The sequence below is a fragment of the Haliaeetus leucocephalus genome, unplaced genomic scaffold, assembly GCF_000737465.1.
Source record: "Haliaeetus leucocephalus isolate CR32 unplaced genomic scaffold, Haliaeetus_leucocephalus-4.0 Scaffold306, whole genome shotgun sequence".
Lineage (NCBI taxonomy): Eukaryota > Metazoa > Chordata > Aves > Accipitriformes > Accipitridae > Haliaeetus > Haliaeetus leucocephalus.
The window spans coordinates 10,270,870-10,297,908 of record NW_010972742.1 but is presented as its reverse complement, the minus strand read 5'-3'; the positions used below and the strand labels follow the sequence as shown (position 1 = coordinate 10,297,908).

At 39.5% G+C, this 27,039-nt stretch overlaps 1 protein-coding gene across 3 annotated transcripts in view; it reads left to right on the top strand.

The window, feature by feature from the left end:
- The window catches only part of PNPLA7 (patatin-like phospholipase domain containing 7), a 130,184-nt gene that overhangs the window by 112 nt on the left and 103,033 nt on the right, over window positions 1-27,039 (top strand). The window contains exons 1-15 of one of the 3 annotated variants that reach the window (XM_010571049.1): window positions 84-245; window positions 729-763; window positions 2,538-2,603; window positions 3,026-3,113; window positions 3,748-3,830; window positions 6,592-6,680; window positions 7,063-7,203; window positions 8,586-8,745; window positions 9,800-9,880; window positions 16,631-16,759; window positions 18,127-18,207; window positions 18,795-18,939; window positions 19,503-19,595; window positions 24,169-24,269; window positions 25,160-25,306. In XM_010571049.1, coding sequence (XP_010569351.1) covers window positions 731-763; window positions 2,538-2,603; window positions 3,026-3,113; window positions 3,748-3,830; window positions 6,592-6,680; window positions 7,063-7,203; window positions 8,586-8,745; window positions 9,800-9,880; window positions 16,631-16,759; window positions 18,127-18,207; window positions 18,795-18,939; window positions 19,503-19,595; window positions 24,169-24,269; window positions 25,160-25,306 — 1,437 coding nt within the window. In that variant the 5' untranslated portion in view covers window positions 84-245; window positions 729-730. Of the gene's footprint in view, window positions 1-83; window positions 246-728; window positions 764-2,537; window positions 2,604-3,025; window positions 3,114-3,747; window positions 3,831-6,591; window positions 6,681-7,062; window positions 7,204-8,585; window positions 8,746-9,799; window positions 9,881-15,990; window positions 16,152-16,630; window positions 16,760-18,126; window positions 18,208-18,794; window positions 18,940-19,502; window positions 19,596-24,168; window positions 24,270-25,159; window positions 25,307-27,039 lie in introns of those variants that run through there. The other 2 variants (XM_010571048.1, XM_010571050.1) reach the window with 2 other exon arrangements.

Here is a 27,039-nt window from a genome sequence, read left to right as displayed (position 1 = left end):
GGCCTCGCAGGCTCGCGTAGTGCCGGTGCCGCGCGGGAGGTTGTTTTTTTTAACGTCCGCGTTCCGTGATCTGCTCTACCGAGAGGAGGGAAGCGGAGCCGGGCAGGGACCGAGGGCTCGGCCTGCTGGGGTGGCGGCAAAGGAGGGGTGACCCGGGGCCGGCCCGGGGTCTGTCCTGACCCGCTGACAGGGCTGCGGCCGCCCCTTGTTTCTGTACGGCTTTTCCCCCCGAAAAGAAGGCGTCGGTGAGTGTCCCCGGGTCAGTGCCCGCCCGGCGTTTCCCTGTTCCTTAGAGAACACGTAACCCGGAGAGGGTTCTTTGTGCCACTGGGGTGTGGGCACCGGGGGGGTGGTGTCCCTCCCTCCCGTGGGTGTTCTCAGCGTTAAACCTTCCCGTCTCCGTGGGGGGTTTCCTCAAGGGAGAGCAGAGACGTTTGAGCAAAGTCCTGTCGCGTTCCCAGAGGAGTTAGGTAGCTGTCGTTACTGGTAGCTCTGGTTTTCCTTGAAGACTGGATGGTTTTTGTTGCTCAACAAAGAGAAAAAGGGACAATGAAGTAAAAAAACGCAACAAAACATTGTTCCCCTTGAATTGGCTTGTTCAGCCAAACTGGAAGAGCAGTTGTGGTACGCTGTGCGTTGTGGAGTTAAAAAGACTTTGGATTAGAGTGCAGTCATCTCTTAACTGGGTCTTCTCTTTTTTTTTTTTTTTCCTCCTGCTGTACCTCCAGACATGGATGAAGAAGGCAACACCACCAGCCTTGAGGTACAATATTGCAATACAATACAATACAAAAAATAGTAGTTTTGGACATACTTATTTTCCTATTAGTACTTCCAGAAGCTGAAAGCTACCATACCTAATTTGATAACATTTGGGTAATGTCTTCAGATGCAGTGCTTTTACTTTGAAAGAACCCTTCCCGATAAGAGTTTTATCCTTTCAAAAACTTCAAGATTGGTCCCATTTTTTTGTGTGTGTATGTCTTTATGATTTTTTTTACAATTTTTTTTTTACTGCCAACCATTCACACTCTGCTTCATATTCTAAGCTGTTAGCAAATGATGCATTTAAAAACCTTTTGCTCCAACAGTATGTTTTTAACCTAAAGATGGAATAATTGCAGAATTTGCTGGCAGCCAGCTCTTCTTGCATTTGTTCTTAATCATAAATACGAAAGTCCTAGTCCAACAAGGCGCATGGTGCTTTTCATAGTCATGAAAGGCAAAGCCTATGTCAGGAAATAGTTCTTCTCAGAACTAAAAAAATACATATAACCTTTTTTTCTTGGAGGCCTGAATTCCTTCTTTCCCTCATTGTTTTTCTGTATTGAGGCACGAGGGTTCAGTCTGTGCATGTGTGTGTGTTGGTCATGAATTTGTTTCTTCTCCTCATGTAGCAGCAATGTGACTGTCAGTTGGCAACTACTACTTTTGATGTTATTTGAGATCATACAGGCCTGGACAGTAGCAGAACTGTGCGTGTCCCTGTCACTGTGAAGGGGAAATAAATTAAGTGACCACAATAGACTTAGACCAAGAATTCACTGTTTTACCAGCATGTGTTGTATTTGTTTCTAACAAATTTTAAACTTTTTTTTTTTAAATTCTTTTGACTTTCCACTACAATCCTACTAATAGTAGTCTGATGATAGTAGTGATAGAGTTAGTTTGACTCATGTTGGGAAGATAAATTATTGATATGCTGTGCTAAAGCAACCTAAGGAGACAAACTGAAGACAGCAATTTGTCTGCATTGACTGGTCGGGCAGGAGTTTTATTTGTGCTGTAGAACCAGAACGAATTTCATGAGAGAGGCTAGTTTGGCGACTCTTGGCATGCACTTCATTTTTCTCTTGGCAGCAAAGCTAAACTAAGAGGTCATCCAGATCTGGAATCCAGGGCAAAAACTGGGACCAAAACTGCATGCAGTACTTAACCTTACAAGTACTTGAACATTCAAGATTTACAGGGAGACACACCTGTCCTTTTACTTGGTTTGTTTCCTCCTTTTTCCTAATATTTGGTTTGCTTTTTTTCCCCTGTTCTGGTAAGTTTTGAGGTGGCATTTGTGAGACTGCTTTAACTGCCGGATTTTTTACCTGAATAACAATACTTGGCACAGGTCCCAGGACAGTATACCTGAGGTTAGAGCTTCTCCCAATGTGCATAGTTTTCTTTTTATGATGAATTTAATCTGCTGGTTTATGACTTTTCTCAGTCTCATAAAGTCCTTTACATTCAGTTCTCATCCTTGTTGCTCTGAATAACATAAAATCATCAAAAACAGTTATCACCTCACTGTTTGACCCTGTTTTATGACTATTTAGGAATGCATTGAGCTGACATCAGTGCAAAACTCCACTAATGACCCTTCTACACTGAATGTCTTGTGTTTGCGAAGTGGGCTATAGTTGAAAGAAAGATGTTGGAAAATACAATCAAGTTGCATTGTATGTGCCAGACGAGGCATCGAGATGTTCTTATGGAGGCTTTTTGCCAGTTGTGGGAAATTAATTTCACCTTCATTTTGGTGCTAGGCTGTGCTACCAGCAGGTGGAACACGAATTCTTCAGTTTGTAGAAGACAGAATACAGACTACTATGGTAATGTATAGCTTTAATCAGCTGGATGAAAGACTGTCTGTGCATAAATAACGTGTAGCTTCTTGTAAGTTCTAAGAACTCTACTAAGTCACAGTCAAAGTCTGAGTGTTTCTTTGCTGTTGCTGTGCATGAGGCAGGAATTAATTACTGTTATTTCATCCCATGTACGTTGAGTTGATTAGCTCACAGATCATTGGGGGGAAAATGCCGAATATTTTGCATGTGAGCTTACGAGTGGGATACTGATGTAGTTAAAACATCACACATGCAAGAAGTTTAAGCTAAAAAATTAAGTATTTATGAACGTGCTTGACTTTCAGACGTCTTACTGAGCTAAGTGTCCTTCAGCCCTCCAAAAAGTACTTAATAATTTTCAACTTTAGAAGTGACTAACTTCTTTCCCCTCTGAATTCCTCTCACAGCTGACTGGAATTGCAATTGGAGCTGCAGTTGCATTACTACTTATAGCAATTGTTGTGTTTGTTGTTTACAGAAGAGTGAAACAATCTAGTAAGTACTCAATGACTATGTATGTTTTAAAAACAGTTTTCTCAGCTGTTTTCAGTATTTTTTTAATAATATGTGGTAGATTCTATGCTGATTCATAATAACTGCTTGCTGTGAAGACAGTGGTTCTTGCAGGAAAACAGCTTTAAAAGGATGAAGAACTTGTGTTGATTCACTTACCCAGGTCTGAACATAGAATTCAGAACTGTCATGTGCAGGATGCTGGAGGTTTTTATTTCTGTAGTGTATGGTAGCCTTAGTATCAGTTGGCATGCAAATAATTTCAACCCTGCTGCGATTTTGCTGTTACAGTAATGAGAAATGGATGAATTAGAGGTTTCCTTTGTGAGATTAAAATTACCTGATCCTTATATCTGTTTAGAGAGCCTTTTCATCTCCTCTGGTGATTAGGTAGAGCCTCAAGCCAGCTCTTCCCTAGTCTGGCTTGGCTAACTGGAGTTGGATAATGAGGTATCGTGTGCTGGTTTAAATTCCAAATGCTGGCCACAAGAGCTTGCTCCTTAGTAGACAGGAGGCACAGCTGTTACAGAGGTAGCAAAATTGACAACCTGTGCTCAGTTTTCTTTCCCTTAGCACAGAGCTGCAGATGGATTCTGATGTGATGCCTCTGTTTCAGAACAACTTCAGCCACATGTGCCTCAGTACAGATTTCGCAAGAGAGACAAAGTGATGTTCTATGGGCGAAAGATCATGAGAAAGGTGAGTGCGTCTGGCATGGTGGGAGGGAAGTAAAGATTAAAATCCAGTTCAGGAGGTGTTGTAAACTACAATACTTCACTTGCTTAGCCTGGCCCAGGGCCTTCAACCTATAACATTTCACTGGAATTTTGGGGATGTTTCAGAGCTCCTGGAGTTCTGCCTGAATTGCTGGTGGAACAGCAATGGCTTCTCTTTCTGGCCAAACCTTACCTCTTTCAAGAATATTTGCAGACAATAAGGGTAGTAATAAATCAATGAATATCTAATTCCTCTCTGGAGTTGATGGTTGTTTAAATATCTATAGTAATCTGTCTTTCTCAGTAATTAGGATTATATTCAAGATATTCAGTGTCTATATTCAGGCTTGTCCTTGTCAGATAATGACTTCCAGTACTGCCATTACATTCAGAGCTGACACCTTCTTTCCCATGTGACTCTATCTGCAGAGCAGATACTAGAATTTGCCTTTCTGCAGACTACCTGTGAAGTGTACTAAGCATTTCAGCATATGAGCCTTTGTTTTCTTGTACTCAGTTGCAAATAAGACTTGACAAACTCTCTCATTAGAGACTGTTCAAGAGGGGTTTATCCCAAGACTAACCTCTTTGCCTTGGATTGTCACAAGGAATACCACCTGTGCCCTCAGGTTTCTGTCCTGATGTTGTTCCTTGTTCCTGTCCTATTATTCTGAAAGGTCTCCCCAATAATTTTCCATCAGTCAGGAATCTGTTTCTGCATCAGTTGGTTAAATCCTTCAAGGCTATGACTGCCTGTTTGATATTTTCTTCCTTTTTTTTGTTTTTTTTTTGTTTTGTTTGTTTCGTTTTTACTTTTACCTTTGCAAGTGGCTTTTCTTGGGAAATTGCACAAGAAGACTTGAGGAAATCTGGAGACAGACGTTTCCTTTAATGGATTAGGTTAATCTTAGCAGGTAGGCTAGGTGTTCAGCACTGATTGTCTGGATTTCATTTAACTGAAAAGATTAATCTTCCTGTCTTTCTCCTCAAAATACATGCATCCCTTGAAGCTACTTAGTGTATGTGGAACGTGAGACTTGTTTTTCTTCTGACTGACAGTACCACCATGGTCAAAAGAACTCATCTGTTCAGAGGTGTCATGAGGGGCTATGTCAGCGCAGAGATTTTGCATTTGGTTTTGTTACAAGCTTGTGCAATAGGTCCTGGAGGTTGAGGTGACTTCCTGACTCAACACTTCCCATACCAAAATTTATGTAGCAGCTTCTTGGCCCTCCATGTGCAGTTTTAATATATATGATGCTATTGATAAACCCTGATTTTGGAAAGCTGCCTCTTACTCAGATGGGGACTCTGACCCTTTTTCAGAGTAACAAATGTTTATTGCTTGCTTGTAGTCATCTGTGGAATGAATGATGATAAATACAAATGGTTAGTGAAGGAAAAAGGCTATTTAATTCTGACTGTGGTAAGTGCTCCCTGTCCTCTGTCCTGTAGAGTCAGAACCAGGGTGTGGGTCTGGTGGGCTCACCGACCCAGGGGAGCTGTGAGGCAGGAATGGTACTGACCCCTTTTGGGACCAAAGGCAGAGCGTAGTTGAGGACGGTCCTCGCTGTGCCCTGTGGGGTAACCTGCTTGAGTCCAGGTGTGCACTCACATCGCCAGGGCACTGAAAACCAACATCTGTAGAAAAATAAGGTACAGGTAAGTAACCTTGCTTTGTTAGTGACTGCTTGTTGAGGAACACTTTCTTTTGTGAACTGCTACAGCCTTCTGCCTCACACACTGCTAAACTTTGTTTAGGTGAATTCAAATACTTGGACTTAATCAGACACTGTGCTGGTTTAGAACTCCGTTTCATTGTGTAGGGAGATTACTCCCTGAACCTTGCTTTTGCATTGCAGATCAGCCTTTACGTAGAACTTGGCCAAACCAGCCCTCAATGAAAGGAAATTGTGTGTGTGGCCAGCAACTTTGTAATTTTAATATTCAGCTGTTTATATGTAACACACATAAGTAAAGAATGCTTAGAATTCCACATGGTAAAGTCATTTCAGATAGTTTTTGGTTTGGGGTTTTAGACCTTGCTTTTTGCTTTTATTCCTGAGTAAGACATAGAATGTTACAAACTAACTGCTGTTGGTTGTACTTCATGTATTTTTGATAAAATACCAAGATTCTACTTAAAAAAAAAAAAAAAGGACCCTCCAAACTAATTAAAGATTTCTTCTGTGAGGGAAACTTTTTCCTGGGATTTGACTCTTTGAGAAACAAATGGAGAACTAGTAATATTTTGAAAGTAGTTTTCTTGGTCTTGCAGTTGTTGCGTTTCTCCAGAAGGTGGCACTTAGTAACTACTAAAACCAAGTACAAGCCTTGCTGCATGTCACCAGCTCAAAAATGAACCAGGCCCTAGTTTGTCAGCATCACAGGCTGCCATAGGAGTACTGGAGCTTTAAATGTTGCTCGTCTGCCTGATGTTGGATGCTCCTGAGTGAGAACTGTATAGCTAAGTTGTTTTTTTTTTTTCCCCTTCTACCATCCATTACCACTGTAGTAGTTGCTTATTAAAATCAAAGTATATTCCACTTGCTTTCTAGGAAGAAAGTGATCCTGGAGTAGATGTTGTTCCAATCTTCCAAGGTCTTATATGAGTGCTTCACTCTGCTCATGTTCTAATGACTTGGTAAATGAGTTGGAGGCTTTGCAGGCTTGGAACTAGTGGTTGGTTTTTTGGTTTGTTTTGGTTTTTAGTAAATGTTTTTGTTTTCATTATTTCCTCCTAGGTTACAACTCTTCCAAACTCTCTGGTTGGGAACACTGTGCCTCGCCAAAGGATGCGGAAGCGGGCAAAAGTTTTATCTTTGGCTAAAAGGTACTTGGGCTTTTGAGAAGGGGAAAATTCATGTCATGGAGGCTGGTTTTGTGGGTTTTTTTGTTTGTGGTATGGAATCTGTCCCTAGCCTAGCACTTTTCCATAGCTGCTGTTTTTTCACAGTCCTGTCACCTATGCATCAGTCTAGCATTTTGCTGGGAAGTTTGCTGAAATGAAATGGTTTATGTACATAGCACTGTCTCTAGTTTTGCTGAGGAAAGGCCAGGAGGGTGGAATGCTACTGTTTTATCTAATTGATAATGTGTAACTTGGCATGGTGTGCATTTAGTATTGCAGTCAACCTATGGTGTCAGTATACAGCCCATGCTTAAGACAAATGAGGAGACTTCCTGAACTTTCTGACTTGTGTTTTTCTTTGTAGGATTCTGCGTATTAAGAAGGAATGTCCAACTCTGCAGCCGAAAGAACCACCTCCCTCTTTGCTAGAGGCAGATCTAACTGAATTTGATGTAAAGAATTCCCATTTGCCATCGGAAGTCCTATACGTGCTTAAAAATGTTAGGTAATGTTAAATGGAAAGATAAGTTTGGATTTTGGTTTTGACAGATGTTCAAGTGATCTAAATATTTGGCAGTTTGTGTCAAGTCTTAAATTTTATCACTGCATGGTCAGAGTCTTTGAGTCTTTAAGCAGTTGACTGAAAATTCACCTGACCACGAGGAAAGAATAAATGACTTCTAACTTTCTAGAAACGTTAAGAAAATAGTTGAGTGTGTTTTTAGGGGAAAAAAAAACAGAAAAAGAAAGGATTTAGATTAGTGGCCTAAATTCAGGGCTAGTGATAATAAAGCTATTCTAACATGAACAGATTTCTGTTAGTGCATTTTAAAAATTCCCTTTAGACTATATCAGACAATTTTTTGGTACAGAAAAGCATCATAATTGGTAGATGTTAATTGGATACCATACTGATAACTCTCTGAACTGCAGAATCTTTTAATTTTCTGGATAAAAAGTTGCAAATGGAATCAAAGTTAACTTAATCCCCACAGCTCTTTGGCAGGTTAAGAAGAAGGGATGGTCTTTGTGCCTGTTCAGCAAGGATTAAATTTGCTGAGACAGCAAAGAGGATGAGATCTTCCAATCCGTAATTTTGGTTTTGTGTATGTTCATTTTTCTCCCAATTATGATATAATGTAGTCATAAAGGTCATATACTCTAATAAACCTGCTATTTAAGTCATCTAAACTTTCTGCTGTGGAATTATGATCTCCTGTGACTAATTGATGTTGCAGTAGAATTTGATTGATTGATCCTGTTAAGTGTGATCTAATGGAGCTATGTGGAGGGCCCTTCTGGTGCTGTGCACAGAATGATCACTTTTAAGACGCATATTTCTGTCTGCCTGGTAGTGACCGACTAGTTCCAATGTCGAAGGAGTCCAGTTGTGCATTACCTGAAGAGGATGGAATATTCCAAACTTACAGGTACATGCAGATGACAGGAATTTTTCCCTTTGTTTTCAGTATTTCTCATGTGTTCCTGTTAGGTGGTCAGGGTAGCTATACTAAAAGGGAAATTTCCATAGAGTAACTTTCCTCATGCAATGTGTGAATCTTGCAGGTTTTTATATATCTTCCCCTTCAAAAGCCATGCTGGTGTTTGCTTGAGGAAGACTGGATACACTTCCTTGTGGGCCTGCTGGCATTGCTCAGTGTGCTACTCAAATAGGACCTCCAGTATTTACAGGTTTTGGCATCTCACAGTACTTTTGCACTTCTGTCTTGAGGAGTTCTGCTCCTTCTGCCGTGCTGTTGGACTACTGTGCAACAACTGACTCTGGGGTTGCTCTGCTATTTGTGCCTGGGGGCTTTGCAAATTTAGGAAGGATTTTCCAAGGGCAGTGGCGATTTTAGGTTTCCCTTTGCATTTTCTCTCCTGCAGGGTCCTTGGCCACTTTGAGAAACCTCTTTTCCTGGAACTGTGCAAGCACATGGTTTTTGTGCAATTGCATGAAGGTGAATACATCTTTCGTCCTGGGCAGCTGGATAACAGCATCTACGTTGTACAGGATGGCAAGCTGGAAGTTTGCATTCAAGAAAGTGTAAGAATAAACTGATCTGCGGTTCTTGAGATAAATCTGTTGGCACAGCATATAGGTTGGCATGAATCATTACGCATTGATTAAACTTAGACATTTGAATCATAGTGATTTAGAAAGCATTACTTCCAACCTTTCAGGACCATGATATTTGTAAAGATCAAGGTTTTTATCTGTGATCCCCCATGTCTTGGATGAGAGAGCGAAACGCAATGGTGATAAGGCATTCTGAAATGTCCTCACATACTCTGTTTGCATAGTTATTGAGGGAGGACAGGGTGCAAGACGGGCTTTGCATAGCACTGGAAACATTCTCCTTTTGGATAGTAGTTATATAAAATAGTTAAGTATACAGAGCAGGAGAGACCAAGTACACTTCGCTCCACAATATTCTAACGTGGTAGTTAGCAGGTTTGCCTGGGAGGTTGAAGATTCAGATTCACTTTTGGGTAGACAGGGAAAATAAATGATGGCTTGTTTTATGGGTGAGTTTTAAGCATTGAGTGCTAGTCCTTGTGATCCCTTCTGGCAATTTAGATTTTTTTTTTTCCCCCCTGACTGAACTTTGAGTTTAGCTTTAACACGTGAACAGTTTTGTGATGGCTGAAAATGCAGGGGGGGTTGTGTTTGTAAATTATGCCAAATTTGCTGATTTCTGTATAGGTTTGTACTTTGCTGTTCTTTGCTTTGTACTACCTCTTGACATGTAATGCCTTGATAAAGGGAGCTAATTCTGTCTCAGAGTGAAGGAGGCTTTTTTTTATTTTATTGGTTGTTACATAGCAAAGACAAGCAGTTCACATCTCCTAGACAAAACTGGCTTTTAGTTTCTTTTAATTTATCACTTTTTTTGGTGGTTTGAAACTTTGGTGGTTTGAATTAGCACATTTCCATCAGAGCAGAGAGAAAACAAGCATCCAAGTTATAATGGAGGACCATTTCTTTTAGGGCTGCTCAGAGTATCTGGGAGAATAAGAGCGAGTTAAGCTTTCTGAAATGCTCCATATATGCCAAATATGCAACTATGAGCCTGCAGTAATCTATCCTACACTTGCAGGATGGAACAGAAGTGGTTGTTAAGGAGGTGCTGGCAGGAGACAGCGTCCACAGCCTTCTCAGCATTCTTGATGTTATCACGGTAAGTTCTTGAACGTGCAGGTTTTCTGCAGTGCTGCTTTATGTCACAGAGCTTGTTGGGGGAAGTAGACTTTGAATATTGCTAGGAAAGAATCAGAATGGAAAATATTTCTTTGACCAATTCTTTTCCTCCTTCCAGGCCTTCACAGCTGTAAACTTAGTGCTGTGGTATGTAAGTTGGTTGTGAAACATGTATGCTTGACAGCGTAACACTTGCTATTTCTGATAAGCAGTAGGATTTGAATTATTCTTTTGTGGCTGGAAAACTGAGGCACGGTTTGATTTGCTCAAGGTCATAAAGCAGTCGGGAGGAGGATCAGATTAGGGCCCAAAAGTCCAGGCTTTTGCACTGCTTGATTTGTTACTTACCAAATTTATTTTTATTTAGCCTAATGAAAATAAATCTGACAGTTGTTATTACTGTAATTATACTGTGAAACCAGTTGATGGATTTAATTTTTTCCTAATATGTTAATGTTGCTGGTAACCATTGGAAGGTTGTGCTCTTTGGCAGGCAACAAGATGAGCTAAATGCTAGGTGGTCGTATTTATTGCACAAATTAGTGGTGTGGATTTTGTTTCAATTGGAATTACAGTGATGGTTTTGCTGAAATTGTCACAGTGCATCAGTTTAGGAATACCAAAATTGAAGGTGGAGAATTCATTGTTTTCGATAATACGCAAGCACTTAAAGTGCTTACTTGAAGGATTTTTGATAGTTGAGAGGATGCAGATAATCTAATCAATAAGTTGTGCATATTTGACCTTGTATCATGTTTCTCTTGTGCTTGGCTGTCTCCTTTCATTAAAAAGTACTGTTATTCTATGTGTAAGTAGTTTTAATGATTCTGTTAAGTGTTCTTTGCCACTTTTAGATGCAAGCATATATCTATATATCTGTATATATAATTTCCATAAAACCTATTGAAAGTGATAAATAATTTTTAAGCTTGGTCAAGCTTTCTTATGTAGAAAGTAATGGCACGTGAATAATTTGGACTGTACAAGTCTAGTTCGTTCTGTCAAATCCATATTAATAGCAGATTTAGAGGTATCTTTGCCCTTGTTACTTCCACCAGTAAATTTTCTTAATGATAATATTCTAAAGAGCAGGACCATCGTATAGGAACAAGAATACTAGTCATGTTCTTTTCCTATATTCTTTTTGAATAAACAAGAGGAAATCCTTCTGGTATGACAGTGGTTTGTGGTGGTTTGTGTCTTTTTGTTGTTGTTGGTTTTTTGGGGGTGTTTTTTGTTTTTTTTTTTTAAAGGGTGGTTGCCATTCATTTTGTGGTGGGGGTTTTTTGTTGTGGTGGGTTTTTTTGGTTGTTTTGGGGGGGGTGTTGGTTTTTTTTTTTAATTCTCATTCTATTTTTTTTTTTTTTCCTCTTTCTCATTAGTTATACCACTGGTAAATCAGGAACTAAGTTATTGAAAGTGTGTTGAAAAGAGTTATCGGCATGCAGAAGAGTATATAACCAAAAACTTTGCAATTTTTTTTTTTTTGCTTAAGTAACTTGTTCTCATTTATTTTTGCAACTCTATCTTTTCTCCCTTGTTTCCCAGCTTTGTGAACTGGTTGTTTTATTTCTGTTTTTCCTCTTCCTTATGTTCTTTGCTGGCTTTAGGTATAGCAGTAGCATGACAATGGGCAAGGAGAGAGAAAGTAGCATTGACCAAAATAGAGGAGACTTCTCAGTGGCATTCCAAATTAGTGAATGACTCTTAGAACTTCCTGCAGATACCATAACCTTAATTAAGTTTCGCTGTACCACCATGACATGGATCTGACATGAAGGAAGAATGTATTTAGAGAGGATTTGAGTTGTCTGAGCTGAATTTGTGATTCCCTTGACTGATTTTGTAATGCATGACATCAGCCAGCCCCCCACTAGGTTGAGAGATGTGCAAGAAAATGGAGTTTGCTGCAAGAATTGGTGATGTCTTGTTGTTGGATCTAAAAGAAAGGTCACACAAGAGGTATTTTCTAATGTAATTTTCTAATTTTTAAAATTGAAAAGTCCCCTTAGATCTACTAAATACAAAGATACCAGCTGTGACATAAGAGACTTGTTCTGTATTTCACTTATTCTGAGAACAGCTAAATGCTGCTTTCTCAAAACTTCAAGGAGAAACTGGAAGCTTTTGAATCCAAGTAGATGCTAGCCCTTTCCTGGCATTTTGGAACAATTCTGTATTGTAGTTAATCTGACTCTGAATTGATACTGCCTCAAATGTTAAAGAAGTCTCTGAACTGAACATTGTTGATGTCCATGCGAGTGTTTTCAGATGCTGTTGCTGAGTGCTCACTCAACCCATATGTGCAGTCAGATCTTTTTCCTGACCAGTGAATTTTCATTCAGAATTAAATGGGACAAATAGAGATGGCATTTGGTGCTGATTGCTAGAGCTTTGGGTTTTACTCTTCTTTTGTCCTCCATGTGGAGATGGTATTTAGAAAACTGCGAGCAGGTGGCATAGTTGGAATGAAAAAGAAGAGACTGGGAGGAATATTAATCAATTGCCAGGGACCGAGGGGAGAAAAATTAAAGTCTGAGGATTAAAAGAAGCTAAAAAAACACTGGGGTAACAGTGAGCCGCCTGCAGGGCTCAAGTCTGTTCAAATGGCAGTGGACAAGATAGATGAGTTTATAAAGAAGCAATTGATTGCTGCAGGAACTTTGGGTTGCAGCAGTGTTGCTGTAGTGTGGAGGATGGCGGGTAGGAGTGGAGGAAGACAAAATCCAAGCAATGGGAATAGGGAGAATATGCCAGATTTTGGGGTACAAAAAGAAGTTACCACTCCAGGTAGGAGAGTATAAGGCACCTGTGTCTCTTGTATCAGATTTCTTAACCAAATTCATTTGGATCTGGCCATTACCTGTCATCTGGATCCAACTACGGCTTTAGCTGTGACATTTGTCACCTACAATATTTAATTACTCCACAGCTCTTAAAACAAGACAGAAGTAAAGAGTTATCCATGTTGAGAACAAAAAGTTCTCTGTTGAAAAAGCCCTGTTTCACTACTGATTATAACTTAACTGTTCCTTGTGACCTCAGTGTGTGATTGTAAAATAGTATAATTTAAACATGGTATTCTCCGTGTGCTGCTGATTACATTATATTTGAGAGAGCTGACAATTACAGGAGCATTTCCTCTTCATGTTCTTCTGACAGCTTTTAGCATGTTCCAAAGCAGTTAGATGTGGTGGTTGGCCCTTTCAAAAGCAGGCTGCTCTCATGCAGAGATTTTGAAAAGAAAAAATTATATGCTGAAAAACTGGAGGGGTGGGCTGTTCTTTGGAGAAAAAGGCTGCTGCATTATTATCCTAAAACTGCTTTTCTGAGAAACTGTCAGCATCAGTCTATCCTCAAACAAGCACTGTTCAGAAAAAAAAAAATATCACACTTTACTGGGTAGGATGTAGACCATAGAAACATGATACACGGTGCTTATTTTGCTCTTTTGAATAACTGTTACGGAACACTATTAAACTTAATGCTTATCCTTTGTCCAGTGACTAAAGATTTAATAGATTTCCTTAGTTTTTCACTATGTATTTGGTGTAAAGATTGGTAGGAAATACAGTCGATGGCAAGTATAGCGATGTACATACTTAAAAGCAGACTATATACATGGGACCTGATGAGATGCATCCACGGGTCCTGAGGGAACTGACAGATGAAGTGTCTGAGCCACTATCCCTCATATTTGAGAAGTTGTGGTAGTCCAGTGAAGTTCCTACTGAACTGACTGGAAAAGGGGAAACATAACCCCCATTTTTAAAAAGGGAAAAAAAGAAGACCTGGGGAACTACATGCCAGTCAGTCTCACCTCTGTTCCTGTCAAGATCATGGAACAGATTCTCCTAGAAACTATGCTGAGGCACATGGGAAATGAGGAGGTGATTGGTGACAGCCAACATGGCTTCACTAGGGGCAAATAGTGCCTGACAGATTTGGTGGCCTTCTATGACTGGGTTACAGTGTTGATGGATAAGGGAAGAGCAACTCATGTCATCTACCTGGCCTTGTGCAAAGCATTTGACAGTCCCACATGACATCCTTGTCTCTAAATTGGAGACACGTGGATTTGACGGATGGACCGCTTGATGGATAAGGAATTGGCTGGATGGTCACACTCAAAGAGTTGCGGTCAACGGCTCGATGTCAAGTGGAGAGCAGTGACGAGTGGCGTTCCTCAGGGGGCGGTATTGGGACTGGTGCTGTTTAGCATCATTGTTGGTGACATGGACAGTGGGATTGAGTGAGTGCACCCTCGGCAAGTTTGCCAACAATGCCAAGCTGTGCAGTGTGGTTGACACGCTGGAGGGAAGGCATGCCATCCAGAGGGACCTTGACAGGCTTGAGAGGTGGGCCCCTGTGAACCTCATGAAGTTCAACAAGGCCAAGTGCAAGGTCCTGCCTATGGGTCAGGGCAATCCTAAGCACAAATACAGACTGGGTGGAGAATAGATTGAGAACAGCCCTGCGGAGAGGGAGTTGGGGTTACTGGTGGATGAAAAAATGGCCGGGAGCCGGCAATGTGCATTTGCAGCCCAGAAAGCCAACCGTATCCTGGGCCGCATCAAAAGCGTGACCAGCAGGTCGAGGGAGGTGATTCTCCCCTTCTACTCCCCTCTTGTGAGACCCTACCTGGAGTACAGTGTTCAGCTCTGGGGCCCCCAACATAAGAAGGACATGGATCCGCTCAAGTGGGTCCAGAGGAAGGCTGTGAAGACGATCGAGGGCTGGAGCACCTCTCCTATGAAGACAGGCTGAGAGAGTTGGGGTTGTTCAGCCTGTAGAAGAGAAGGCTCTGGGGAGACCTTATAGGAGCCTTCCAGTACCTAAAGGGGGCCTACAGGAAAGCCAGAGAGGGACTTTTCACAAGGGCATGCAGTGATAGGACAAGGGGTAATGGCTTTAAACTGAAAGAGGTTAGATTTAGATTAGATGTAAGGAAGTTCTTTACTGTGAGGGTGGTGAGGCACTGGAACAGGTTGCCCAGAGAAGTTGTGGGTGCCACAGCCCTGGGAGTGTTCAGGGCCAGGTTGGATGGGGCTTTGAGCAACACGGTCTAGTGGAAGGTGTCCCTGCCCATGGCAGGGGGGGTTGGAAGTAGGTGATCTTTAAGGTCCCTTCCAACCCAAACCATTCTATGATTCTATGAATTCCAAATGACTTCTTTGTCTAAAGCCAGGCTTTAAACTGGCCTGTAAAAGAGGAATGTTGCATTTATTTTTGGGTACAGTAAAAGCACAGAAGTGTAATTTTTAAATTTCTTTACTTAATTAAAAGAAACCCTGGAAAACTGAAGACACCTGGTAGCTTTGCATTGTAGGTCAGAGAGACGTTTAAAATTTCAAATCCCTCAGGAACTTGAAAATCAAAGCTATTAATATCATCACCAGATTTTATAAAAAGGTCAGCTGAAGTTGGTGTAATTAGGAAATTGGTTCCAATTAATTTAATTTAATTTTAGAATCTGCTTCATCGTGACTTCCAGACCAGCAAGGCAGACAGAGCTGTAGCTTTATTTTCCAGAGTGGTTATAGTTATGCAGAATATATCTTGTTTGGTTTTGCTGTGTCATTTAGGCAGAAATTCTTCTGCAGTGATTGTGTTTAGTTGTCTGATGCTCTGGAAGACTTGCAAGTTTTTTTATTTGTACTCAGCATTTAGCATCTGTGTGTTTAGTGTTTGGAAAAATTTGCCTTCTGCTGCTCAGGAGGAATGAAAGCTTCAGAAGCTGTAAGGTGACTGTTAAAGTAGAAACTCCATTTCTTCCTTAGCTCCTGCTCCATACCATGAAAGGCCTCCTTTTATCTTAGAAATATTGGATAAATCAATATTTCATGTATTAGTAAATGAATTCATGACTTACAGGTATTCTTTTCAGTAGTTACTAATGGGGTACAGGGGTGTTGCTTGGAGTCTTTTATCCAAGTGTTTGGCAGTAGATTTTTGTTCAAATCTATTCTGATTCAAGGGGGAAAAGCCTAAACCAAAGGCTTGCCGTCCAGTGTAAAAAAAAAAAATCGCTGTATTCTATCCACTTACAGTTTTATTTTTCATTGGTTTGTTAATTCTCCATCTGTTCTTCGAGCAACTTGGGATGGTCGAGGCCCAGTTTATCTCAAGTAAAAAGAAGCTGTTTGGCTTTGTCATTTGGAATATTTCATATATATATGAATATACATGAAGATATGTATATATATCTTGAAACACAAGAAGTCTGCCTGGTTTTTGTCTTATTTCATTATGTATGTAATTACTATACAGTTTTGTTTGTATTTTTCACTGAATATGTGAGTCTATGGTTGCTATTGCAGCAAATAGCTTGGTCATCAGTACAGATAAAATCAACAAAACCTCTTTTCTTTGCAGTTTTGAATAGCGGGAAGTTGAAATACTTCTGAAGCCTGGCTTTGTCTGTAATAAAACTGTAACAGAGTTGACAGACTAGCCAGTTCCCCTTAACCTGATACAGCTTCTTATAGCTCTTGTTTCTTTACCTCTGTCTCTGTATAATGCTATTGACATTGCTGGTGTGAATTCACCTGGCCATGCTGCCCTCATTACACCACCTGTAGGTCATAGAGCATAAGTTCAAGGCTTTTTTGTGGTCGGATGATGTCTGTCAAGCATATACAATATCAAAGTAGAAATCTGGGAAGGGATTGGGAAGAATTAGGTCAGATAATTGGTGGATTAAACTTGTGTCTCTGAAACTTTCTGTTAGGGTCACCCTGCTCCATATAAAACAGTTTCAGCCCGAGCAGCCATTCCATCCACTATATTGCGACTTCCAGCAAGTGCCTTTCAAGATGTCTTCCAGAAATATCCTGAAACTCTTGTTAGAGTGGTACAGGTAAGCTTTGTTGTTAAGCATAATTGGGGGGTGGGGGAGCAATCACTCTAATTTCAAAGTTACAAGGAAGACATTTTGAAGTTTGGCAGGCTCATCATCCTTTTGCAGATATGAAACTGTTGAGTATAGCTTCTTTTCAAGATTTGGACTAGTTCTGCTATTACTCTTGCTGTTAGAGCCTTAGACTTAATCATCTCAGCATTAATCATGTACAGGAAGAAATAATTCATATATATATATACACACACACACATTGAATCAGTTTCTGCATGTGATAGCCTCTCAAATCAGCCTGATCTGCACTGTAAGCTTGTTGGTCCTGGTGGAGTAGAATATGCTGGCATGGGCTCCACATCATGGTTATGCACCAACAAGGCTTCAAAATGGCTTAGAGTATGGAAAAGACTGTCACATATTCTGAAAAAGGGCAGATGTACTATCAGAAGCTGTTTGTTGAGGGGTGATGCTTTGTAAAATTCAAAAAATTCAGTCTGACGTGAATTTCCACTTCAGAAGCGATTGTCAGCATCTGAGGAAAGAGCTGTGCTTTGTATTAGTTTTAAGTTCACCTTCCCTTGCTTTGCAGGAGCTTAGACAGTTTTCAAGTGAGCACTGCAAATATGTCTTGTACATCCTGCAAGTGGATGTTAATGCAGGGACTAGTGTATTAATGATTTCAGTTTGGAGAGTTTGCCAAGTGGTGCACTGTCCCACAGGTATAATAGTCAAATGGGTGCACGTGACCTCCTGAGTCATTCTGGTCTGTCCTTTTGTTTTACTATCCCTTCTAAATCTTTTTGTCCTTGCAAACTGTTCTGGTATCTGAATGATTTATGAGTGACACATGAACCTCCTAATACTGATGGTTGAGGAGAACAGCTCATTATACCAATTTAATGTGCTTCGTGAGAGCTGATAAAAAAAGGGAGGATGGCTTAACAGTGGGAATAAGCTGCAGTGATGTCTTATGTTAGTTTAGAGTGCTTGCAGAGCAGTAGCACAGGCTCTGTATGGGGAAAGCTGGAATAAATTTTTTTTAATGAGGGGGGGAAAAATGGAAGCAAATGCTTTTATTTCAAGGCATGTTTATTATTAATGTTTACAGAAAACAAAAAGCACTATTTGGTGTTTGGGAGTAAGACTTTGGATTCTTATGCCATCAAATGATTGTGAAGTCTTTGGTAAATCACTTGAATTTATCTTTGGCTCAATTTATCAAGTGCTAAAAAGGAATTTCAGCTTAGGGTACAGTCTGTATTTTATAAACTGCCTTCAGGTAGCCTGGAACATAACTGTATCTAAATGCAAGAACAAGTGTGGGAGAATGCTAAATCCATTCCTATTGCTTGTTGATTTCCTGTTTCTAGATCATCATGGTAAGGCTGCAGAGAGTAACATTCCTCGCTTTGCACAACTACCTTGGTCTGACTACTGAGCTCTTCAATTGTGTAAGTTTGGGGTACATTTTATCTGCTCTTCCTATGCAGCCTGGCTGTGACTTGGCACAGAGAGTTTTTCCTTCTTTCAGGAGATCGTAAAGCAAGTGTTACATATTAATTTAATAATGACACTACTTGAGAAGTAAGGTGCTTGTTATAACCAGCCCATAAAATCCAGCCTATGCTGATGCCTGGGGAATTGGGGGGGGAAGCTTAAATTTCAAAAATTTGAAGAAGTGCATCACTTCAAACTAGTGTATGTGCACATACATCAGTATGTTTTAGCAGTCCCGACATTAGTTAATGATACTGAGTCACTTCTACCTATAATACTACAAAGGACATACCCTTGGTGGAGGAGGATCAGGTCAGGGAATACTTAAGCAAACTGGACATACATGACTCCACGGGCCATGATGGGATGCACCTAGGAATGCTGAGGGAGGCGGCAGATATCATTGTAAGGCTACCTTTGATAATCTTTGATTGATCACCACAACTGAGAGAAGCACCCCAGGGGTCAATACAAGGTCCAGTCCTGTTTAACATGTATGGGTGTGTGGTTTACGTTTGCCTTTTCACCTTGCTCCTTGCAGCAGAGCCAAGCCATCCCGCTCATCTCTGTGACAAGTGTAACATCTGGAGGAAGTTCAAGCAAAGCAGTAAAAAGACAAGTGTCTAATGTGTCAGAGGAAGATCGTGGAGAAAAGTTCGAAAAAGCTGCGGAAGCACTGGAAATAGGTAATGTTTCTGGAAATGTGTAGTAACTGTCCTTTGTGATGTTCTTATAATTGTGCTATTGATCAGAGGATTTTTATTTGATTAGAGTAGTTAGGGATTGTCTTAAATCAGTTTCAGGTTTGAAGTCTTTGGATAGTCCTTAGCTTTAACAGGAAATTATTACTGTGTTGTTAATGATATCAATAGGGGAGGGGGAAGGGGGGAAAAAAGTGGCTCCTCATGTTGACTTCATAGGAGGAGCTGTGAAAATTCTGCACTCTAGATACTAGCAGAAGAATTGCTGGATATGTGTAGGCTTTCAGGTTGAAGTGTCAGAATGGAAGCTAAATCTCGGAAAATAAATTGAGTTTAATTTTGCCTCTGAACCTGAAAAATTCTTTTTAATCAAATCAAAAGCAGGAAGCAGGTTTAAACAATGTTTAATGTTGGCGTTTCAAAACCTTTAACACAGCCTTTAATAAGTTTTAACAGTGGATAGTGAGAGGTTCTTGCTGTCAATGAAATTTATTTTATTAGGGAGTACCTTGTGTATATTTGTAAAGCTTTTTGTTTCTGTATTTCAGATACGTTGAAGCTTTCTGGTACAGAAAACTCTGAGCATGTTTTCAGGAGAAGCCTTTCTTCACCTCCCTACGCAGGGTCTGCAGAGACTTCTAGTAAGTAGTGCTCGGCAAAATTGTGGGAAATATGTAATGTACCTGTCATATGGGGGAAGACATGTACTCTTTGCAGCATTGGGTTAGATAAGCTTCCTGTTTATGTTAGATAATCATCTTGCAGTAGTACTGCTTCCTAACTCATTTGTCAAAAATTTACTTTCTGAAGTAACAAATGGACTGTTACCTAAGAGAGCGTTCCCTTGCTGTCTTTATTAGCAATGGGGAACATACAGTACTTTGGCTACTGAGAGACCTGCAAATGAAGAGTTTTATTCATTGATATAACTGCAACAAAGTGACTTATGATGATATGCTGTCATCTTTCATATGAAAGATGACACATGATTCTTGCTTGGCTGATTGTCCCGAAGAGCATGTTACATGGCTTTGTTGCTTTTAGAGGAATGTTTTTTGAGTGGGTAATAAAAGTGATTTATCATTGAATGCTCTGATGAGACATTTATGGGGCTGAGCTGTTTTGATGCTACACTATTCATTTTGGTGAACTTCAGTCATCTCCACTGTAGACATCTTCCTCTGAGCCAGTTGTTAAGGTTAGCTTTATGTTCAAGGTAGAAACACTGGAACTTCTTGGGTGAATCACAGAAGGAAGGCATCTGTCTTCCCTTAGCTGAGTACCAAACTAACCATCTTGAGGTAGTTGTAAGGTCATGCTTAGATACTGTAGTCGTTATAAAGATATTGTTAATAGAGAAGTCATATAAAGTTTAATTGGTGGAATAAAGGTATCCTGGATACATTAGAAGATACATGTATTGCTTCTGTTGACTATGAAATAGCTTAAGAGATAAGAACATACTATGGGGGGTTAGAGAGTATGGAGACAAGGAGAAAGGAGGGAGACAGGCTGAGGGAGCCCTCAGCGTTGAGGGCTTTCCCCAAGATAAGGTTTCTAACACTTGTTGCTATCAAGTTAAGTTGGTGGTATGTAGAGAAGAGAAGAATGGGTAGTTACTTCATTTTTAACAAGAGAGCTGATTCACTTCCCTCTTCAATTTCTGCTGTGCAAATGTACAATGTCCCAGTTAAATTTTTTCATAATTTCCATGTTACTGTCCAGAGGGATGGATGTGACAGAGAAGTAGGATTTTGGCTAGTGATAAGTAGATCATCTTTCTGAACCAGGGAAACAAATTAAGGGAAAATACTGAACTGAACCATGTAAGACTTGGATTTATTTTTGTACCTGTTAGGTTGTTCTGCACTATGCATTATAAAATGTACTAGCAGACTTAATTCAGTGGTGAATTAAGTAATGTTTACTCTGAACATAGCCATTTTTCCCCCAGGTAGATAAAACAGTTGAGTGAGGTCTGCCTATGCAGCCTTGTAACACCTCTTAAGGTAGAGTCCGTACATGTTCTAAGAAGCTTTTATGTGGAAGGATCCCTGCATACTTAACAGTGAATATGTCCATTTGTCCTTCTTGTCTCCTTTTATGTGTCCTGAGAGTTATGTCAGGGTACACAGAGCTTAGCAGAGAGAGAAAATTAATTTTTACTGACAGAAGAAGCATATCTAATTGGGTAATTATGATTTGCCTCAGTTAACAGAGCTGATTTCTGCTCACTGCACTGAGGTTACAGTCACTGTTTAGCTTGCATGGAAAATATCTTGATGTTTGTAATGAGAAGATCAAGATCTTGCTTCAGATTCTATTCCACTACCTTACTGTGTGTTCAGACTCCATGGGGATATTGATTATGTTTATTATTGATTCAGAGAAAAGAGAACTGTCTGTTATTAGAGTCACACAGGTGCTATTATGTCAGTGTCTCTTTGATTTCCTTGGCTCATTAGAATTAACAAAAACTGCAAACAATTACTTTGGGGAAAACATTTTTTCCTCAGTTGCTCCTGGGGTTGGGGTGTAATTTGTTCTTCTATTTTTTGTATAGCTATCTAACTTGAAATGTAGCAGTTGTGGAGATGAGGAAATACAACCCTGCCAACTTAGGCTAGTCTACTTTTAAAGTATACTAACCCTTTTTTTGGAGAAAGATGTAATTAAGTCATGTGGAGTATCTGGGCTGGTGGATAGAAGAATTAGAAGAACGAAATAAAACAACAGGATCTTTTGTGTGTGATAACTTCAGTTTTATTGTTCCTAGAAGTGAGTGTTCCCAACTTAGAATTATCTTTTATTGGTTGGTTTGTTGGGTTTTTTTTTATCAAGAGTAAAGAGAAGCTGCTTTTCCTTCTTCAAAACTGGAGCCATGACCCTACAGCATACATGCAGGAGCACAGGACCACCTGCATTAGGAAAAGCAGGTAGCTCAGTAAGCGAGTACTTGGAAGGAAAGAGGCGGCTGAAATACTGTGAGGGGCTATGTCAGTTGCCCCTGCACTGCACTGTTTTTGCAGTGACTTCCATATCAGCAGTGTGTGGGATACCAGCGAGCATGTGTTCGTCAAACAGGATTGCATTCCACTCCTGAGTTTCCCACTGCCTTCTGTTCTTTTGACTCAATGGTTCTAGTTAAAGCTTGTTCTGCTGTATCCTTTCTAACTCCCATTTGAGCAACAAGACAGTTTAATTAATCACTGTGTGGGAAGCTTATATCTATGACTGAGATGAAGACTTCTACTTTGAATAGAAGTCTAGTAGACATAAGCTTTCACGCTTAGAATGCTGCCTCTTTTTTCCCTCTCTGATTTTTTTAATATGCAGAGCTATGTAGAGGATGCTTTTCTTGCCTACATACCCATTATCAGATTATTTAGGTTTAACCTGAGAAGTGTGTGTTTAGATTTAAAACGCACTTGGTGTACTGGGGCTTAGTAATTATGCTGATACTGTGATTTGTGGGGCAGTATAATTGACAGGTAGTCAAATCAGCCCATATGGAGTTCCATGCTGCTATTTCTATTAGCCCAGCTTTTTTTTGTTTATAACTAATTTAGGGTCTTTAATGTTGCAGTGTGTATGAAATTCAGTTAGTAGCATCAACAGCTTTTTTCTTCCCTTTTTTTTTTTTTTTTTTTTCCTTATGTTTTGTAAATTTTGTTGATGACAATCTTTGGGTCAACTTGTTGGGTTTCTTGTTTGGAGGCTGATCACTAAATGATGTTATGACCTCAGTGGCAGATGTGGATTTACTACATGCAAAGATTTGTTTGTATTTGTAGATGACATGGAAGAGAGTACTCTGAGGCAGATCTGAATCTTTGGGACAGTAGGATTCTTTCCTTGTACTAGCTGGGGTGGACATAGGAGTCAAGCTCCTTCAGAAGTAAAATAATTGTATTTTTAAAATTAAATTTATAGATAGCCCTTCATGGAAGGGTAGTATTTTCACATGATCATATGTCACAAGGGTGTAAATATGGGGCAGCTCCATGTTTCCAAAAGCCAACTTTCCAAAGATCAGGGCAATCCTGGGCAAACTCAAGTGTGTATGTGTATAGAGGTGGAGGGAGATGGGGGAGGAATTCAGAATTAAAAATTTGAGCCCTTTCTGAGTTCATGAGGTAACAAAATTCAACAGTCAAGAAAGATAATTGCTTTTCCTAAGGGCCCATCCTATTTTTGAGCAGCAATTTGTATTTAAAAAAACAAAAGTTTAAGAACAATGTAGTAACAGGAGAAAGGCATAAGGGAGAAAATTTAAACTTTTCTGAATACAGTATATCTTTGAGATCTATTAGGCATAGAAATATGATAGAAGTGATTATAGGTTTATTTGTTAAAGGAAATTGCAATCTCTGCATGATTCTTAAACTCATCTGTAAATCATCAGGCTGATATGTGGGTGTCCTATTCAAGGTAATTAAATAGGAAGCGTTTCCCAGTTATGTTTTGTGTTATTGATTATCTCAGATAAGTTCCTGGAAGGTGGATGGGACAGCCAAGGAGCTAATATAATTAAGATGTATTAAATTTGGGAAGTAAGGAATAGAAGTTGTCAGTGACTTCAAATTCGTGCATTAAATAAGTGAAACCTGTAAGGGAATTCCTTATGTATCTCTCAGCACATGATGTGCTTTGAAAATTTGGACAAGTTGTAGAAAAGGTCTGAAATTATTTTAGGCATTGGGGGAAAGCGCTTTCTATGGAGAAACTTTTAAGAAGTTGCTGATCATAATATTCTCCCTATGAAAGCTCTTGCAATATATTGGGTACAAAAAAAGTTCTTTTGTTTGGTGGAGAAAAGTTTAATAGGAATCATTTCCTGAAAACAATGAGGAAAAACTGTTTAGTGGATTTGCCTCTTCCTGTTAATCTTCAGATCCAAATGACTCTGTTTTGTTTACCCTAAAATAATTATTGTACTCTGTACAACAGTGGATATGGGAATTTTGGGATGTACTGCATACAGGAGCTCAACTGAGAAGATTTAAAGTTCCCATCAGATCTTCCAGGTCAAAAGGAACTAGGAAATAAAGAAGAATATGAGGATGCCACTTTCTATTTTATCCTCAGCTTCAGAAATGAAAAAACCAAAAAACCAAACAAATAAAAAGTTGCCTGACTTCGTGTACTATCTGCTATTTCTGAGAAACTGTAATAAAGGAGTTGCTTAAAAAAAATTTTTTTAATTGTTTGTAGATAATTCCAGCAGTGGAAAGTCAGACATGGACATGGCGTATGAAAGAGCCAGAGTGCACTTTGGCTCGGAGGACACTGCCAGCAGTCCTGTTGTGGGCAAGGTAGGTCTCTTCCTTTGGAGATTCTGGCATGTTTCTTGCATTGTACTTCCTTACATCATTATTCTTTGAGTAATGTAAATGTTTTCTCCCTTACTTTGAAATGCTGCCCTTGCAACTCTGTACAAGTTGTGGTATTTGGTCATCTTGTATTGGTGTGTTTTAACATACAGTTGTTTCAGTAGATTTTGGTGACTGTTTAGGCTTTTTAGTGCAGATCTTGAAACTTGGTGGAAATTCCCTTGGCAAGTAATGGGAAAGCACTGCTGCAACTTTTTGATTTTAGGTATTGCCTTCCTCTGACTCATGAAAAGGATTATTTGGAAAGGTGAATTTGTCAGACCATGCTTTATTTGTGAGAATTACTTTGCAGCAAGGAATTAAAAACTTGTATCAGCATGTGAACTTCCTGTAGGTTTTCAGTCATGATTTATAAATCTTTATCTTTTTGTGGCCTGCTTTTTACGAATACTGACCTGCAATTTAAGAGCACAAAAATGCTCTTGAATTGTAAAATTGCAAACCAAAATCTGAAGAGAAACTGGCTCAGTGTGACCTTGACAGACATTTTATTTTTTTCCTCCATCTTCATATATAGTGTTGATCAAGTTTTACTTCTATCAAGCTGGCAGCTGCCCAGTTTCTGAAAAGTCTCTTGTTCTTCCCTTTTGCAAGCTGTGATGAGTAACATTGTTTGACTTGAGTGTCAAGCTTTGCAGAAAAATACAAGGATAATGAAGTTAGCAAGCTGTTGCTTTTTTGGAAACATAGCTTTTTTTTGCAGGCCACCAGTTGTGGTGGATAAAGAACACAGATGATATGGCAAGTTTTTGCTGGGTAGGTGCCAATTATAACATTTAAACCAATACTTGTTGTGTATCTGTTCTTTGCAGTCGATATTGAAGAAGACTGTGACGGTGACAGAAACTCCTTCAGCAGTTTTCCATTATAGTGCTGTTCAAGATTCCTGTAATAGCAAACATATTGATGCCATCGTCGAAGCAGCAAAGAAAGACCTTTCAACCTTGATGAAACTTGATGTAAGTTATTGCAGGAAGAAATGGCTTTGTTTTTGCTTTTTATGTCGTTCTGCCAGGCACTAAAAAGTAAATTGTCTCCCTAGTATACTGTAGACTAGCTGAATATGTTATTCTCTAGTCTGTTGAAGTTAGCAGCAGGACTGAAATAAATCTGAATTATTCTGCCATATGAGAAGACCATACTGAAATACACTGTGTGAATCTTTTCTCACGGTGTACAGATTTATCCATGTGAGAAGTAAACGTGTAATTTCTGCCGCCTTGTAATTTCATGGTCTCGCATACTGTGTGAAGAAGTTATGTAAAGGCGTTCAGGTGATTGCTGAATCTATTAATCCTGTTGGCATAGCATCTGAGTGCCTCGTTTGGTTTTTGGAGCTGAATCTCTGTATTTGGCCAATGGCTATGAGTACATCTCACAGCTGAGTGACTGTTCCATGTCCATTCCAAGTTAAACGCTTGGTGCCCTCACAGTCATCATTATTGAGCTCAGCCCCTGCTTATCACCTTCATGTTGTAAAAAGGAATTAAAATGTTTGTTTTCATCATTCTTACGATTCCAGCTACATTTCGTTACAGAGGTGTAGCTGTTCATGCAGCTAGTCAGACAATTTGGGAAAATTGTACTAAATTGTCTAAATCAGTCACAGATAGCCAAGTTTTATTACAGCATATATTTCAATAACTCAAGTCTGCTGATGCTGCCAGAGACCTGGGTGCAGCTGCTGCCGCTTCTGCCTTTGCTTTAAGAGCTCTCACCAAATGACACATGCTAGAACTTAAAAAATTTTACTTTTGGTTCTTAACATTCCCTGCTGACTTCCAAATTATTCCCCTTGCAACTTCAAAATCTTGGTCATGATCTTACAGCTACCAGTAGTGAGGCTCGAGATACATGTTCTATGTTGTCACTGATTTGATGAAGGGGTGCAGTACTGTCTGTTAGTCTTCAGGAGTCTTAACTGTCTTGTTACGTTAATTTTAATTTTTTTCAGGCATTTATATCCTCATGAAAAGCTACAGATTATTTTAGGAGAAATTCTTGTTACAGATACTTTCTTCTGTTCTGTTCAGCCTTCTGTTCTTGATAGAACTGGCCTCAGATGCCACATGTGACAAAAGTTTGTATCCAATATACAACTGATGTCTTCCTTTTTAGACCTATCGGATCATGAGCAGAAATTCCAAAATCACTGAAGCTACTGATTACAGTACTTTTTTTTTTTTTTATCTAGAATAAATTTCTCGGTAATTAACAAGTAAACAGATTAGCCTTAACTCTAACTGGAACAGTATCCCTAAAATGCAGCATCTAATAAGCAGTGTTTTTAACATGAAGATCTAAATAATAATGAAATAAGGTAGGCTTTTCAATCTTTGATATTATAGCAACTCAGTTTTTCACAAGCAAATAAGAATCTGATGGAATGTAGCCAAATGCTAGAAATCTCATTTAAAGGTCAATGTTAATTTTTTTCTATGCAGGATACCAGAAGTTGATTGTTCTACAGGCAATGGAAGAAAAATCTTATTGTGTTTAAAATGTGTTCAATACTACTTACATAAGGGAAGAAAATGAATTCTGTGAGCTCTTCTCTTAAAAAAAAATTGGCTCAGATCTTTTATTTTTTAGCTGACTTGAGGCATTTTAAGTTGTCATTTTTCAGAACAGCCAATCAGTGTGAGTGAAATCAAGATATTTTAATGATGGTGGTAAGGGGTTTTTTTGGATG